This window comes from Neodiprion pinetum, chromosome 3, assembly GCF_021155775.2.
Source record: "Neodiprion pinetum isolate iyNeoPine1 chromosome 3, iyNeoPine1.2, whole genome shotgun sequence".
In the NCBI taxonomy this organism is placed as follows: Eukaryota; Metazoa; Arthropoda; class Insecta; order Hymenoptera; family Diprionidae; genus Neodiprion; species Neodiprion pinetum.
In genome coordinates, this window is record NC_060234.1 from 20,713,128 (window position 1) to 20,730,161 (window position 17,034).

General features: G+C 38.8%; 1 protein-coding gene across 1 annotated transcript in view; it reads right to left on the minus strand.

Annotated features, from left to right (window-relative positions):
* LOC124215242 (uncharacterized) overlaps positions 1-17,034 on the minus strand; it is a 50,182-nt gene that overhangs the window by 4,327 nt on the left and 28,821 nt on the right. Inside the window, exons 3-4 of the mRNA XM_046618385.1 lie at positions 1,534-1,619; positions 392-516 (exon numbers count right to left, since the gene is read on the minus strand). Coding sequence (XP_046474341.1) covers positions 392-516; positions 1,534-1,619 — 211 coding nt within the window. The remainder of the gene's footprint in view (positions 1-391; positions 517-1,533; positions 1,620-17,034) is intronic.

The window sequence follows — 17,034 nt, forward strand, 5'->3', positions numbered from 1 at the left end:
TGGCGATTCAAGGAGGTTTGTCAGACCGCTTTTTAACTGACAACGACACAATTTCGATTTGCCACTTGACGCGGAAGAGTTTGACATCTCAAGTTGGCTCCCCTGTTTTGCGGATGAAAATATTGCCACGGCGTGATCTCCCCGACCAATAAAGTTGAGCTATTTCAAGCTTGCGCAGTCGTTCATTCGGCCTGTTAAGTTTCACCGTTTCCTCTTGGTATAGAGATATAATAGTTGGATCTATTAAGCGGGTCGTCGGCGGCGTCGTTTTGCGGATTAAACGCTGCCACGCTTCGGGATATATGATCTTTACCTTGGGTCAGAGGGAGGTGGGGGATTATAGGGGAACTGATATATTGGTAAATTGGTGATAAATTATTGTAAGACTTACCCTCTGCCACACGAAGACGTTATGGACCATTGCACAGCCGCAGAATATTATACCAAGGCCGATAAACACCGACGTTACTATCGCTGGTGTCGAATGAAACTGTACAAACGTATACAGTATCATACCTGCATGGGGAGAAGAAAAAGAATAGACGGTAATTGATCATTCGATGGTTACATATAACGGTTTTATATTTACGACATCATAATTAACCGATGGAAATACCTATACGGAATTCTTCTAGAATTAAAATTTAACTACGTGTTCTCTAAACACTTTAGTATGAATATTTATTATTAATGGATATAGAGAAAAGTGAGCAAATTATAGAGGAAATGATATTGTACAGTTGCGAAGATGGAATTTTTCTCTCGGATTATACGTGCAATACCTTAAACCGAGGGATTAATAATTTTTAAACTGGTTTCGACGATATGCTCGTAATACCCACGTATATTGAAAATCCTATAAAATTTTCCGAACGTTGGGAAATATTTGAAGTCTACCATAAAATCTTAGAAAACCTTATTAAAATCATGCCAACGCCGTGGAAATTTTACGATATTTTGTGAAGTTTTCTGAAATCTAGATAAAATCTTTTGAATTCCTTGAAGTCTCGCGAAGATTTCCAAGTATATTTAATTCTTACATTGCGATCGGAGAGAAGTCCAAGAGATCTTGTGAAACTGTTTGCATAATTTGATTGATCAACAGTATGGTTAAACGAATCTAAAAGGGCAGCTTTCATCTAATAATCAATAAACCGGAATATTGGAAAATATAGGTGATGTTCCTGATTCTTCTTCAAATTAAATGAAAAACAAATAAAGAAAAGAAAGAAAAGCAAATGTACATATATCCCGTTTCTACTGCAGCAACCATGCTAACTAATTCCCATTCATTTTTCAGTCACGTTTACGTTTGAACACGCGTTACGCGTTACGCGTTCCGCGTCACGAATACAATATCGTCTTCACACCGCCATTCAACCAAGTGTAATTATTTATGCTGCGGGTCTTTATGTATGCCTGGATACCTATGACCCCATCAATTTACCAAATATACACACGGTGAAGATAGGAATTACCGCATCCAATTATACTGCGATTATGATAATATCTAATACATCGAACTTAACTTACCAGTCAAAAATACAGGTATACTGATAAAAAATCCTCCGACAGCGCAGACTCGGCTTATCGAGGACTTTTGCAGGTACTTGTTCGTCCTGGAAAATAAAAAAAGAATAATACGCATCAGTTTTAAACGCAATTACGAAAGTTAATCGGTGAAACGAAAAATCGGTACAAAAAATTTTCGATTGCTAGGAATTTGTAGACTATTTACTGAGGGAGTTAGTTCTTTATCCAGCACAGCAGCTACATAGATTTTTTTTTTCTTGCTTATGGTTTTTATAAGCGAAAGAAATGAAATTATGGTTACCGACAGAAATGTTTCACTTTAATTTTTATACGGACATAATAAAATTAGTTTACATCGTTAGTATGAAATGTAAATGTAGGTGAAAAAAGTTTTTTTTATTTTTTCATCACAATAAATCTGTCTGCTTGTCAGATGAAGAGCGAATGGCCCGTACCTGCCATCTGAATCACAAGTTGGAGGGAAAAAATCACGAATCCGTTTAAAAAATGTCGAGCAAATTGTACCGATGATGTTAAATAAGAGTAGAAAACCATCCCTACTAGGTACCACAACTTCAAATAACGCTCTAAAATCTATATAATTGTACGATATCAATGACTTCGAAAAAGGTTTTACAATCCATGAATCTTTTCTAGTCGTTTGAAAAACGAAAAACTCTGTATACAATCAAAATTTCACTGGAGTTCCCCCTTAAGAACTTAAGACAAATTAATCGTGAAATGAATTATAAATTTACCAATACGAAAATCATTTTCTAGTATGATCGATCGAAAATCATCGGTATGGGAATCTGATCCAGACTCGCCTCGTCTGCCCACTTAAATTGCATTAAATACACCCGAAAAAAACTAGATACTAAAGAATTGTTGATAAATTATTAAAAAAATTTTGATTCTTTCTCGTAATTTTTCGTATCATGTACGAAGGGCCGAGGTAACTGTGCGCAGGTATCTCTCTATACGCACCTCGGTCGGTGCAACGACCACGCTGTTACTTAGCCGAGCGGCATCTCCGTTGCGTAACGCAAATGTAACCGTAAATGGGACAAGTGTAAGTCCATTCCTCTCTCGTTCAAGATCATATACGCCTGTATCGCGTGTATACGTATATATAGGAGACCTAACCCTACCCGAACACGTCTGCAGCCCGATGCGAGATCACATCTCGCAACTATGTTCCGGTAGGCTGCTTCGGCACATATACTGTTAAACGCGATTCAATACAGACGCCAGGTTACGTTCGGCGAGATTCTTCCTGTCGGCGGTCTTGTGTAGTAAACGTATGTGCCTGTGAATTTTTTTTTTTTTTTTATTTATTTATTTTTTCACTTTCTTTCTTTTTATAATTCTTTTATACAGGTTATACTGCAGGTACTCGATTTAATGTGTACCTTAGACCCTGCCTTCGTTATTTATGCGGTGAGAGGCGCAGGTGTGTTCCGGATACATATTTCAGAGGTGAAGTCCACGCGAAGCAAAATTGTCGGAAGAAAGGGATTGAAAGAGTTGAAACAGTCGAATTGTAATTGACAATTGAGAGTTTTTCAATCCCTAAGATATTCACCTCATTTGAATTACGTTTTTACGATAATGCAATGGTAAATTTTACTCGGAAGTAAGTAAAAGGGTTTTTTCAATTATTTGAATAGTATTTATCGTTTGACGATATTTATTCTAGTTGTTAGTGAAGAAAATTTGACTCGAACAATGTTGTTAACTTAAACAACTGATTTATCTAATAAACTATTATCATTTTTTACCACAATCGAGAAATGTAGTTCTGGGTAGAAAATGAAAATTAGTTTTCCAGCTGTTACCGGAAAGTCTAGTATCCGTTAATATTCTTTCTCATTGCGATCACTGTTGCTTTATTTTCTTGCAACTGTTGCGAAAATTTAATGCTTGTGCAACGACAAATTGACGGTTAAAGCCTTGTTTAACTAAAAAAGTAGAGTAAACCTCAGAAACTGATTTTGCGTTGCAATTACCAAAAAATGATCGACAATGGCGCAAAATAGTTACGCGTACCTCATTTTTCGCAATTCCAACGATATTCAAACAGTTTTTTTTAACGATACATGTTTACTGAATTTTTCTAGTTGCTGTAAGATGTGAAATTTTTCTCAGTGTGCGTACTCGTGGTCGTTTATTTATTGTAAATAAGTACCAGCTTCGTTTTTCAGCGTAAGTTATACGAAGCATGTGATAATTCGGCTTCAAACGCATGCCGGTAGGTACGATGAAATATTTGAAAATAATTTTTCACAAAATTCACGTTACATCCCAATTTCAATTTGACCCTTCGGACCTGCCGGGCGTTCGGACCGCCCTGAAGGTGAACGAGGAGGAACCAGTCGGCCCTACTCAAGGGCCAAAAAGGTTAACGAAGGGCGAACCGCGGCACCGCAACACACCGTGATCGGCAGACTCGGGCGAAATTTTTTACTTTCCATGATAATTTACGCGAGCGAAAAATCCCTCGGTTCGCATGAAAGTACAGCTATTATAGGTATGCATTATAGTACGTATAATAATAAGTAAGTGGCGTAATAAAACCGTGCGTGAGCATCTCGAGAGAATTATTGTTGCAGCTTTAATGCAACGAGGTGTTTATACACGCAATTAAGGGAGCTTCGTACCGTGGAAAAAATTGATGCGATGATCAGAAGGGGAATAAAAAAGTTTATTTTAAATTTTAGCGAAACAATACGATGGGTTATCAAATTTTTCTATAAATTTCCTGCAAAATCTTCAATTGCAATACAGTGACTTTCTATCAACGATATTATACTCAACGTAATTGCGAGTCTTGTGTTCCTTTTTCTTGTTTACTTTTTCTCTGTGATTTTACAGTTAATTATTGCTGACAAATTCAGTGCTTCGAATTTTGTCAAGTAGGAATTGATATTTTTCAGTTATATCATCACAAGCGTTCAAGTATTTTGTTCAATCTATCGTAAGACGTCGATGAGGGACTGTCAATTATACGACAGTAAAAAGTAGTTGTAAAAATAATGCTTTTTCAATATTTACACTAATGCTATCGAAAAATCGACCATCTGTTAAAAAAATATCCATTCTGGAAAAAACAAATTGAATATAATGAATATTATGTATTGGAGTTTCAAATCCTGTACGACGAATTACACGTATTTTATTTCTCAAAAAATATTGTTATTCTCCCGTTATGAATTTGTTTAAAGTTCGTCAGATTCAAAGTTACAACGGCTTCGCCTAATTTTACGGACATCAGATGGTTTCAAAAAATAACAAATATTCTCAAACATTTTTCGTAGTTTTAATAATTTGTCAGGATAGAAAGAGAATAAGCAAATCGATAAATATTACCCGGTAAGTCTTTTTCAAGATTTAAACAGACAATTTCAATGATTTCAATGAATATTTACATTTTGTAGTCATAAAATTCGAAGGCACAGCAGATTTCGAACGAAGATCTTCACTCGGGAGACAAAAATTAACGTTAATTATCGCCTTGGTATGTTACAGAATCTCCAACATGACCGTATATTTTCCTAAATTGCGACACCGCGTGTGAATTCTAAATCCCATAGATTAGAGAAATGCCGTTTTGCGTTATAAAAAATACGCCCCGCGAAATCTTCAAGTGTATTTTATCATCACCGCACATATAGCGTGAAATTCCAAAATCATAATATACACAACCCCAAAATTTGTGAAAACTACGTAGATACATTAAAAGATAGACGTGCACTGTTTATAGCCCTCTTATTGTTAGTCAAACAGGTTACTACACGTATCTACGCCTACGTTATGCATACAAGACCTTCCGGAACTACTTATCTGTAAAAAAAAAAAAAAAAAAAAAAAAAAAAAAAAAAAAAAAAAAAAAAAAAAAAAAAAAAAAAAAAAAAAAAAAGTAGAGCGCCTTGTGCATGTTGGGGGTGTGTGTGCGATTATACAGAAGATGCAACGCCGATGTCACGATGTTGACATTATCAGGATGGGTTTCGGGTTGGGGGTGAAGAGGAGCCGTGGCGCCAACTCATCCTCGACCTCACCCGGGATCCCTTCTTTACCGGCAGAGCTTTGAGGTCCGTGCGTCGCGTGCCTCACGTGTCTCTTTGACGTAAGTAGATATAGATTACAATAATACATGCCATACACTTTACACGCTCCGTTCCTCGAATCGGATTTAGAAAAAAATCTGTGAAATTAATATTGGTAGAATAATTGATATTTGTAATTGATTTGAACATCACGAATTAAAATGTGTTTTAAATTGAATTTGAGATTTTCTTAAAATCTGAACTGAAATTAATCGAGGATAATTTTCCGTAGTCAGACTTGTAATTGATTTGAAAGCGCTCGAAGCCGAGTAAATTCACGCTTGGTGTAAACTGGAATCACTGGAGTTTATCACAACGACAAGAGAAACTTTTGAATTCGGACAAGCGATTGGTAATTTATATCCGATTGATCTTACACAAGCGAAAAAGCTTAAAATACTGGCCGATAATAGAATCAGCATTAAATTTTGAGGTAGCTTGTCTGAGATTTCGTGAAAACGTTGTGCGTCAAAGTTAAAACACCCTTTCCAACGGTAAATCAGATAAGCTAATTGAATATATTACAACATACACGGCTAGGACTTAATTCCAGTAATCCAGTTTACACGCTCGACTTACTTTACATTCAGATAAGAAAAAGACGAGCTAAATAAATTTCTGCGAAAATGAAGTCACGAACTGACAAATTAATAGCGAAACACAAGCGAGGCGACGATCTATTCCTCAATTCTCTCACACCACGTGGCATTCCATAAAATTCCAAGCGGTAGATACCCCGTATATTAATGACCCGATGAAACTCCCGACACGGCGAAATCTACTCTGTGTATAATACACCTGCAGACCACCAATCAACCAACCAACCAACCAACGAACCAACGAACCAACGGTTGTATTTCCTGTCCCGATGCGGAAAGAGGAGGCGATTAATCTGCAGCGAACTGACAGATCGACCTGCGAGAGCATATCGGCAAGATCTATGCGCGTTGGTTCGGCCTAGGATCTGAAGAGGAAGCGAGAAGGTTGAGGAGGGCCGAGGGGGAGGGGGAGGTGGGATGAAGGGTCGCCGACCTCGCAGGTACCTACGGTAGCAGCCCGCAGTGGCCGCGCATCCGTGGGAATATTTAATGGCAGTGTTATAAATGAACCTACCTCATTAAACCACCATATACGCGCCTTCGAGGTTCCATAACGCTTTGAGGTTATGTTCAATTTTTACCGCGCGTGTACAGCTGGTACCAGTGCAAAAACTCGATAATGGCTGAACGCAACAACGGTAATCGCATATAATGCGCAACGACCAAGTTTATATATTTTTCTGTCGGGGAGGAGCTCGATAACCGAATGCGCATGCGCCAAATCAACCGATTCAATTGGTAGATTCAAACGATTCGCGCAGTTATTCCTCTGCTTGCCAGGTTGACCAACTCGTCGTGAGACGGCTGTAAAAATTCGTAATTCAGAGTTACGTTGCATTGAGAATTTGAGGTAGTCGAAACGTGACTATCCGATCCACATTTAGGTCATTATAACATCGAAACGATTCCATGCGTATTGACAGTTCGCGTAGCGAAGCAAACCTGCAAGCGATGTTGGCCAGCCTGTCTAAACGGATGAAAATATTGGCGCGCGCGCAATTGAGTGTTTAATTTCCTGAAACTGTCACGATATAGTGTGGTTGAATCGACAGATTGTCACCCACTATTCCTCTGATGATAACAAATACAGATTTCCGCGATTTAACGTAATTTCAAATAGCATAGTTACTGTAAGCGGGATATTTACTCGACAGTTTTCCATGTATTACATATATTTATTCGAATAACGTCAAATTTCGCAATTGTGGCAGTATGATATTTTGATATTTCGTAAAACTTGACAAAAATGTTTTTGTGCAACACTTTCCAAAATATCAAACATGAAACGGAAACAACCATCGGATAACTTTTTACGCATGCATTGGTGTGAAAACCACGTTAGCCGATATCTTTTTTTCTCTTTCTATGAGTTCGAACATGCAAAAAAAAAAAAAACACAACAAATTCTGAATTTTGAACAATAACATAAAGAAAAAAAAAATCATATCATGTAACGTGTACGTGACAGAAAAAAATGGAAAGCAGACACCAATTCGGCATATTAAACCTTCATATTTGTAATCTTTTTTTCTCGAAGGAAGATTTCGTTGCACGCTTGCGTAATTAATTGACAAGAAAATACGGCAGGTGTTGAAGAAAAAAAAACAAAATAAAAATTTCACAGTATATACATTACATATAATGAATTATTTCAGAACGATTAGTCACACTTATACAGGTGTAAAAAATACTAGCATAAACAAATTTGCTGTGATAATTGTAAGGATTAAGTATTCTGAAATATTGCTGCTTGTAAATAATAACATATTATATTCAAATAGTGAAAGGAAAGTAATCGAGAAGCATATTATACAAAAGGGCTACATTTTATAGTCGTTTTAAATATAGTAAAACCAGCTATAAATTTTTTTTTTCCCAATAAAACGCGGATGATCGTGAATGCACATCCACAAACTCGCCGCGCGTCGGCAACCATAAGGACCCGATAATTAGCCGCGGCGAAGAAACAGTAAACAGGCTAAGAGTTTAACACGCGCGTGGATTTCAATGAATAACCAAGAGCGTAGCTGATTGCTGTGAACCGCGGTAGTTTCATCCTTACCAAGGAACGTAAGCATCGCTTGGATCTTATAAACTGTATAGAAACCAACGCGTATCAGCGAATGATCTTGGGACACGGTGTCGCTGAACGCGTGTCGCATCCCCGGGTCAAAAGGCTACGAGTCACCGTCATTTTTATCAACTTTGTTTACTCGTTAATGCATCGCGGCACATTAGCCCAGAAAAAGGCATTTAATCAGCCTTATTGTTAGTTAAAGTTATAAACTTACTAACTGTTCGAACAAAGTTACTTTTTTATTGTAGAACAATGAAGAATTATTCAAGATTTTAGGTAAACTTTAGTCGACTCTATGCGACGCTTGTAATAAGATCGAAGACTTAAGTTCACTTCAGCCGGAGATTGAAAACTTTGATTTATTTTACTAGATTAAAAACTGCAGTCGGCCTCAATATAACTCAACACTTTAGCTTAACTTTAGGATTTTCAAAAACTTGGATTAATTCTAAAATTCAATTTGACCGTATATAAGTCGACCATTAACTTAGATTGAATCGTACACCTGACTGAAATCTTTAATTGTACTTCAGGTGACTGAAAATTTTCTTTGATCAAGAGACAGAGGATAGAAAGTTGGACTAAAACATGGCTTAAACTATACGAAAAGTTTTTAGCTGACCACAAAATAAACAAGTCCTGATTGGACGTGACAATACAGCGAAGCAGAAAACCTTATTTACCGGTATAAGACACAAGTTATTATTCAGATCAGCGATGTTAGAAAGGTGACAACATTTACTTGGTGCATGGTAAGAGACCCTAAAAAATGGTACATGTACCAAGAAATTGGCACGTGTAACATCGCTGATTCAGACTGACAATAAGCTGATCGAAAGGTTTACATTCGAGTCGGTATAACATCGGCTTCCAGCTCGATTCGATATCTACGATCGAATCTCGTCCAGAATTATTTCCTGTATTCGGCTCGAAACATTCCTTGAATTTGGGTGTGAAGGGTGAGGTAAAAGGGTGGTGGATTCCAGCCGGTCCGAAATATGTACCTTTGGATCTTCATAAATAACCATTCCAACCGATCGGCCATCCGATTGAAACACAAACCATCGTTTGTAGTACACCAACCTCCCTCTTGATCAAGTATTACGTAAACAATAAGGACACGTTATCTCCACGCTTATCATTGAGGGTATTACGATGCAGTACTCAGAGTTTTACCAATTGAGGGTACGATAGTAAATTTTTTTTACATCACATTTTGTACAGAGTACGATTCATGCGGTATACTGAATTCACTTCTTATCGTTAATCGTATATGATAATGAGTGAGAAATGTTTGGACCAAGCTCTTCGCAAAGTGTCGAATTGAATGAATTTATATATATTCCGTTAGAATCGCAAGTTTTCGAGAAAACCAGTTTTGCTAAAAATTTACCCACGCTGTGAGCGTGTTGTTCAACTAATTTGTAGATCGAAAAAAATGTACCGGTTTACATAATTATGACCAATACTCTGGGTTGACGCATTGCACATACCGATATATGATCTCAACCTCATAAAAAATTTCTCAGGACGAATCACAAATGTAACCGTCAATGCGTAATCAAGGTATAACGTTCTCAAATGCTAATTTTATACAACGTGCCTAATGACTACAGGAATTAATTTTTTTTATACACGAATTGGTTATGGGGACGGATGAATGAACGATCAAATGTTTCGGGTCTTTCGGAGAAGAATTAGTTCTTAGAATTTTTCTTTCCCGATCTTGGGCACTGAGGAGACAAACCAACAAATGGAGATTCTGAGATCACTATTGAAAAATGGACTGCAGGCGACTGACGAATCGTATTCCGACAAACACATGACGTAAACTACACTGAGCGAAATTTTTAGTTCCGGTTACCGCTCAGTCCTTTACTAATTTCAATTTCTACCACAATCGAAAAATATAGTTCGAGGTAGAAAATGAAAATTAGTTTTCTAGCTGTTACCGGAAAGTCTAGTATCCGTTAATATTCTTTCTCATTACGATCACAGTTGTTATATTTTCTTGCAACTGTTGCGAAAATTTAATGCTTGTGCGACAATAAATTGACGTAAAAGCCTTGTTTAATTAAAAAAGTAGAGTAAACCGAAAAAACTGATTTTGCGTTGCGATTACCAAAAAAGCATCGACGTTAGCGCAAAATGGTTACGCGTGCCTCGTTTTTCGTAATCCCAACAATATTCAAACAGTTTTTTCTAACGATACCTGTTTTACCGAATTTTTCTAGTTACCATAACAAATGAAATTTTTCTTACAATCAGCGTACGGAGACTTGTTTTCCCTGTGCAGATCAGCATAGGTAAAAATTCAATCTAATTATTTGAATCGATCAGAAAATAGATTGTAATAGTTAAAGTCGCGAAATAATTCTTCCAACTATTTTTCACTTTTCGTTAAATCAAATACCAAATGGCATTTCTGCACGAATCAACAATGATACCATTGAACTGATCAGTGTTTTTTTTTTCCAATCATGTAAAACAATTTTCATCACACTTGCATGACAATCCGGGCTTTCCGTCGCAGTTTAGCGGGTCGAAAATAGCCAATTTCATCTCACAATGGGTGTCGTAAAGATAGGTTCGCGCATGCGCAGTCCACCACTTTTCATTCGGTTGATGTAAAAACTATCATGTGTGACTCGGGCCAAAACTTGGCAATCGCAACTCGTGTGATTGCCAAACTTCACACCCGTCGCAATCGCCATCTTTCCTTCCTTGTCATACGATATGAAAGAAAAATAAAAAAAAAAGAAGAAGAAGAAGAAGAAGTTTGCTTTACCATTGTCAGTACATGTTTTCGAACTTCCAGGCGCCACTTGTACGCTTTCATACGCACTGCGGCGACGAATCCGGAAACGGAAATCGGCGCAAGCGAGCTTAATACATTGACATACATATATGGAAGTTTCAGAAATGACGACGGAAGTATAATACGAATTGATTGCGTGGTTGGTGATTTATACGGTTATTCTTCTCGAACGGAAGTACTCGCGGGCACGAAAGAGGCTTCACGCCAGCTATGGTCAGATTCAATTACTCCCACGCAGGGCGGTTCGCTCGTGTGGAAGAAAGAGCTTTGAATCATACTCAAGCCCTTCAACAACTGCGATGTATGTCGATGCGTGTGAAGTATGTACCTACCGCGGAAAATGTTTCATAACAATTTGCCAAACGCCACGAATTCAATGCAAATGAACCATTTGTTAAAATGGCTTGGTTGAAAACTTGGTGATCGAAATGATTTTACAAGATTTCGCATGACGTCTCGGTAATATTCAAATTTTTAGGGAATTAAAATAATACCGAGAGATTTCAGAAGATGATCTGAATTGGGTTTTCGTTATTCAATGGTTTCCTTTCATCTGACATTTCAAATATTTCCCCAAAGCACACGCAATAAGTTTCGACTCAAAACTCGAAAAAATCTACGACAATCAATGATTATAATCATCTAAAAAATTTCATAGATTATTCAAATTTCCAAATAATTTCAACAGATTTCACCGATCTGTGTTAATTAACAAAATGGGTTTCGTTGATCTCGGGAAATATTCCGCTACCCTGTCTCTCTTTTTTTTCTCCTCAGTCTCGGGAATCGAGAGTTTTATAAAACCACAGCACGTTTTTACCAGCAACTCTGTCAAAATTCGGTCAAGATTGACTCATTACTCCGGTTCCGAAAATGGTATAAAAACAATTATCAATTATTCTATGAACATACACTCCCGATTCTACACCGTATCAATGTGAATTTAAACATGTAGGCTGTATGGAAACGAGGTTTAAAACACAGTAGGTACGTAAAGCTGCGTATAACCCAAGCCTTAACGAAACGTCGGAGAGTTCAAAAGTCGTTTGAACGAATCGCCCGTACATCGTGCAGTGGGACACGTGCGTTCCTCGCATGAGATACTTGATGCATTCAGCGCGCCCCGAAGCTATGGTTTTAAATTGAACGTAGTTACTTACTTAGATACACACCGTTGTCATCGTCATGCCTGCCTGCATTTAGCCATTGTAATTGTTATTCCAGTCACCGAATCCATGTTATCTTGGACTGAAAGTATCACTAAATGGTTGGCACACCGAGACGCCGCGAATGCATTTATGGTGCTCGGTACAAAAATAACTGCGAAGATAAATACATGAACATAAAGAACCAGCGGCGTGATCTGTAAGAGACCAAAGAAGACGAGACTACCGGAAACGAGGGTGATCTTCAGTTCGTTAAAATCGATCTCAACTACGCTTGTCACGCGATTTACGGAGGGAGGAAAAAGAATCGGTTTATTCAACGAAGCGAACGGGTGAATACGTCTCGGGCAACTTTTTTTCATTCGTAATTACAGCGACAAAGAAAATAGTGACACCTAAAACGGAGACTAATTGAAGGAAAACAATTTTCTTTCGTTTTTCCTTTGTATACTTGACTGTTATTTCTGTAGCAGTGTCAAAATTTATCAATACATTTTATACCACAACCGATGTTTAAATAGGTCGCTATATAAACGCGCGAGATTTACAACACCTCATCTGGCAATCGAAATCTCTGCAGCTAAACTTTCACTGGACCCTCTTTTCTGTGCAATGCCAATTTACTCTGTTTCCCATTTATTACAAGTACATACCATTAATTCTCCAGGTATTAATTTTGCAGAACGCTGAGTTGTTATACCGGATATGTCAACCATTGAATTTGTTTTCTGGCCAAAGAATGTCGACTTTAATATTAACGACTTGTACTAATGTCAAATATTCTCGACGCATCAGATAACAATTGCCTGGTTAATCGGTTACCACATCTGGTTATTTTTCTCCATGTATGAACTTTGAAGTATCGATGAACAGATAGAAATCACCGTACGTATAAGAGACATTTCACAAGCCGTGACGTGGCAACGTGTTCTAGTCTTTTAGATACTCTGAGGAAACTTTCCTATTTCCCTGATAATACGGTAAAACTTCAGTTAGACGTTTATCGAAGGAAGTGAGAATAACGTAAAAGTGAAATACCTAAATATTTCGAACTTTTGTGATTGGAAAATGAACAATTTACGATTTTCAGTAGTTTTATTGATATCATCTTGTCATTTCATTCGCTCCAAGCGAAATCGACTAATATTCTTAATGACAACATTTCATTACACCGTGTGCTAAGTTAACCTTTCGAGAACATTCAAACCTATATACCTTTGTCTTCTAAAACAGTAATTCTTCAAAAATTTCACTTTTTTCAGTTTATTTGTTGTTTAGATTTATAACTTCCACTTATATTATACTTCTAAACTTCACTATCACATTGTAAGATAGTGTAAGTATACCCCTGAATTTTCTCAAGTAGATCGGACTCGTGCATTTTAAATGGCAACACATCAAAAACGGGACTGGGTCATTTTTAACCAGAGTGTTTTTCATAATCGAAAAAACAGGTGCGTTCTCGAAAGGTTGAGGTTAATCCAGTGACGTGTCAATCCAACAATTCATTATCATTATCGGGGTATTCTTAGGGGTTAGATTCGACGGTCACGGGTTACGTTATGTTTATTGAGATTGCTTTTGTTGGTCGGCCGACTATGGCGGTGTAGGTCTCTCCGTGTTGCCAACACAACTGTCCAGTGTAAAAAATTAGCCTAGCCGTCTCGGATTCATTGTCCCCAAGAGTACAACCGAGGTTTCACTGTATCTTAATATCGTGGCGTCTCGGCCACTAACCACCAACCCTAGTTTTAAAATATTTTCTACATTTTTACGAAAGTTTCACTTTTGGTCCGCAGAAATTCTTCACTCTAGTATCCACGTCAGGCATCGCCCAAGTCTTTGCAGGCTAAGGGTTTTTCCCGTACATCTGGCATTCTACGGTGCCACGCCACTCTTGTACGCGGCCCAGGCGATGCCTGCGTTTTCTCTTGCAAAATACAAGTGCAGACAGTCTTCAACCACCAGTCAGTCGAATGATAAATTTTATCTTTCGCTCTCGCACTCGTAAGCTTTTTAAATAAAACATATCTTTCCGTTATTGTTATAATTTCGGGAGAAATTATACCCCCGTCACCCTGACAGTCTCAATATTATCATCAGGCTATTCCGATCACCTCGTAGTTTCTCAGATTCACAGAACTCCCTAATAGCTGTACACTGTATAAAGGAGCATAGAACGGTTCGTCCGTCAATCTTCTACCAGCAATGTTTGATATTGTGCAGAAAATTTATGACGGTAATAAAATTCATGTATACATATACTTACATATATTTATATATACCCTTCGTCTAACAAGCCTGAGTTTTTTTGTACCACCGATAAAAATGTTTATTGATCACTTTTCACATTTCTCTTCTAGTTATAGATAATTACCAAGAAGAAGAAGAAGAAGAAGAAGATGGGAGAAGGAGAAGCCTGCCGAAGACTGGCGGCGGGTCATACAGCGTGGCTGGGTCAAAAGTGCGTGGGTGTAAGGTAAAAGCGTGCGGTGTATACCCGCAAGAAGCGAGAGCCTAGGTGGTGGGATATTTACACGTAAGAACTAACCAACTATACCATTATATACTTGTATCTCGTTTCCTCTAAAAATAAACGGGCATGGAGGACATAATAGCGCCGGCGGAACATAGGATACAAGAAGAAGGAAGTTACGGGATGGTCTCAAGTTGCTGCTGGGAGTAGTCACGCAGCTGTTCACCGAAGTCTATGCCTTCTCTCCTGTCCATCCTGCCGCTTGCCAGCATTCTTCCCTCTTCCTTCCGAACCAGCCCAGCGCTCTTCTCGAGCTCTCATCGTCAGCTGTTCCCGTTTCCTCAACAGCGAATTACCTTCCCTGAACTTGTTTGCGAATTGAATAACAAATGCCACACAGTGTTGAAACTCATATGCCAGAGAACGTGAAAATGTTAAGGTAAGCACGAGACCTCACCGAACGAACCACGCTGATAATTTCAGTCCAGCTTAATGATTTTCTCTATGTACGGTATAATTGGAGTCGTCGAAAAGTAGTCAGCAGTGATTGCGAAGACCGTTATCATGCGTCGTGCACGGAGTAACAAATTTTGTATTCCATTTTCCACGGCAAGGAAAGGAGATGTTTCGCCATATCGTTGCATCGTACGTTCAAGTTGTGTGTAAAGGCACGCGCGCTTGTTCTTTGCGCTACTTTATCCAACAGCGGTTACTTTTTATCCGTCATTACAAGTATGTGAGAGAAAAAGTTTAAGACGATAAGTGACAAGTCTATAACATTCGTCGTTCTTTATGGACTTGTTTACGTCTTGCACCAAAAACTTCAACTACGTTTCTCTTGCATCACATATAACCCATCTTCTTTTTTCGGTTATTCAATTTACCAAGACCTTAGATATCATTAAAAATCGTAAGATTTTATTTGCGACGATGATCGCATGATGGTTGTTGTACTAAAATTTCCAGAGGATTGTGAATCAGCCAGCTTGTACGGAGCTGATTGGTAGAAGGACGTCGGGGGTGGAAGGTCGGAGTTCGCGGAAAGGTACTTGAGAATGAAGGCGAGGAAGAGAAACTGCAGGTATAAAAATTTCTAGGTATAAGGGACGGATTTGGGGAGAAGAAGATGCGGAGTAAAGTTGCGTGGAGGCTCAGACTAGAACTAGAAAAAAATGTAATCATACTAGCGTAATTCTAGGTTGATTTCAGAACACAGCCTGTAAACACCCTGCTTTGGAACCACACAAAATCAAAGTAAAAGTTATTTCCTACAAGCTGTTTCTCTGCTTGGACATCGTAACAATTGATTCAACACTCTCCGATGGATTACATACAGACAGTGTTACTTGGCTTGAGTCCATGCACCCGAAATGCCGAGTCCCCAAGACTGTCCGCCACTAAGCAACGGCACCCGACAAACCAAATTCCGTATCGTATCACCGAAGCATCATGCCCGGTAAATATAGATGAAGTCATCGGTGTATACCAACGAGATACGCAGTGTGGTACGTACATAATAATGCAGAACCGACAGCTGTACGCGGGGCGTAGAGCAGCCGGCAGAAGGTGTTCGGAGTGAGGAGATAAGAGCGATAAAAGGGAGCGATAACTGTTTCGTTTATATGCGCGTGCGCGCATGCATAAGATCGTAAATCGTATCAGGGTGCAGCATGGCGCTGTGCACACAAGCGATGTATGAGGAACCATAAGCGTGCACGAGTCCAGGTCGAAGGCAGAATCTGTTCATCATTCATCTAGCCGATGCGAAGAGCAGCGTCAGCGGCTGGTCGGACAGCGCGTTGATCTTCGCATGACGAAACTATCCAGCAGGCGTACAGAACCGCATGACTGCCCACGGGACACCCTTAATTCCCATGGCAAACGATACGGCGCACAGTTTGCCTGACGTCCCAGCTTCATCGTGCTGGGTCCGCAGAGATATACGCCTCGTGGTTAAATTTACGACCGCAGACAGTTGCGTGTTGCGTCGACGATGAAACTGCTCCGGAGGAGAGGAATAGAAACGTGATATACAAAGTGCCTAACACTAACGCGACATACGAGCATCCGCGATGTGCACTCGCATTATTGAACCTGTTATTCTTATCGCGGGATGAAATACCCAATTGATATTTCAAGTTTGGACTTGGCGCGATAGAACGAAGCTCGGGTTGTAAGCAGAGTCACCAGCCACGTGCACTAAACTACTTTAAATAGGATTATGCGGTATGAATCGACGACGCCTACGACAGTTCT